Source organism: Formica exsecta, unplaced genomic scaffold (genome assembly GCF_003651465.1).
Source record: "Formica exsecta isolate Colony F162 unplaced genomic scaffold, ASM365146v1 scaffold155, whole genome shotgun sequence".
NCBI lineage: Eukaryota > Metazoa > Arthropoda > Insecta > Hymenoptera > Formicidae > Formica > Formica exsecta.
In genome coordinates, this window is record NW_021848872.1 from 832,942 (window position 1) to 834,399 (window position 1,458).

Genomic DNA, 1,458 nt, shown 5'->3' on the forward strand with positions numbered 1-1,458 from the left:
TATATATATACATATATAAATAGTACTTACCTATATATAGTATTGCATCGTTCCATAGACATCGCGAGAAATTTATTTATAAAACAGTACAAAAATAAATTCTTAAATTTAAACTATAACATCCCCTATATTTTTAATCTAAACTTTTGGTGATATTTTATATGCGCAAATACTTGTACATAACTATTAAATAAGCGTCGCACAAATATTTGCATTATAATACTTTTTCAATTATTTTGCAATTCTCGCGATGTCTCTCTAAACTGACGCAATCTTTTATTGAAATATACGAAATAAATAAATTATTTTTTGATTCCGATTTTTAATTAATTAAGCTATCAGTCGTGCTATTGGCTGCCTTCCTCAATATATATATGTGTGTTAAAAAAATCTGGGGCAGAAATTACTTTCGTTTAGAGAGATATTTAAAGTTAATAAATTTAATGTTTCGATTTCAAATCGAGATAACGCCTTTGGCGCGGTACATTTTTTTTTATAAATCTTCCGAATTTCGTGACAATTGTTTTATACATAATGTTCTTTTTTGCATAAAAAATCACACACACAACTATTATACATGTTGTATATCTATCTATAGAGATAAATGAAGAAATGATATATTTCGCTGAGAGGGAAGATATAACGTGATTATTACTCGAGTGCGGATACAAAACAAGTGGTCTTCGCGAACGCGCAATGATAACATTATTTGACCAAAGTAATAACGCTGTTACCTCTTTTTCTCGCTAGATGTATACTATATCTATACAAGTCATGCTTCGTGTATATCAAGAGCTCTGCAATTAAAGTAACTATCTCTCTTTCTCTTTCTCGGCAACATGACATTATTTTCATTACACGATCTTGTATTGTGTATCTCTCTCCATCTCTTTCTCTCTCTCTCTTATCTCTAAATGTACAGGATTTAAATTATGTATATAGGATTTTAATTGTATAAATAACCTGTAACATGTACATATATATTTTTATATGCTTTTCTATAACGTCCTTCCTTGAAATAGATAGTTAAATTATAACAGCTAAGAGTACAAGAATTATTATACAAATAGATTATTAAATTACAATAATTATTATAAGGAACAATCGAAGTGCAAAAGTAACATGTTGCACTTCAAAATATTCACATTTACATCAGATCGTTGTGGCTTAATCGTCGCTCTATTATGACAATATTCGTCATGTTTGATAATTCAAATTCATCATTTGTCGTCAAAGTATTAAAGCAAGAAATGTATTTGTAGTTCGACAACTTTCAATTCATCCACGGTGGACAGGATGTCGGCGGCTGATATGTCTGAGAGATTGGCACCTGATAATGCTGCATTGCTTGAGGGGGATGCTGTAGCCGCGGTTGTTGGTGATGGGGCGGCGGTGGTGGTGGCGGATTGCAGATTGACTGCATCAATGGATGCGCATTGTAAGGAGGCGGCTTCGTCG

General features: G+C 32.0%; 1 protein-coding gene across 3 annotated transcripts in view; it reads right to left on the reverse strand.

Moving 5' to 3' along the window:
• Positions 1-966: 966 nt before the first annotated feature.
• LOC115233000 (extensin-like) overlaps positions 967-1,458 on the reverse strand; it is an 8,715-nt gene continuing 8,223 nt past the window's right edge. For all 3 annotated transcript variants that reach the window (XR_003883707.1, XM_029803201.1, XM_029803200.1), the window contains one exon: positions 967-1,458. Coding sequence is in view for 2 of the 3 variants with exons in the window: in XM_029803201.1 (XP_029659061.1) it covers positions 1,274-1,458 (185 nt within the window). In the remaining variant the exon portion in view is untranslated.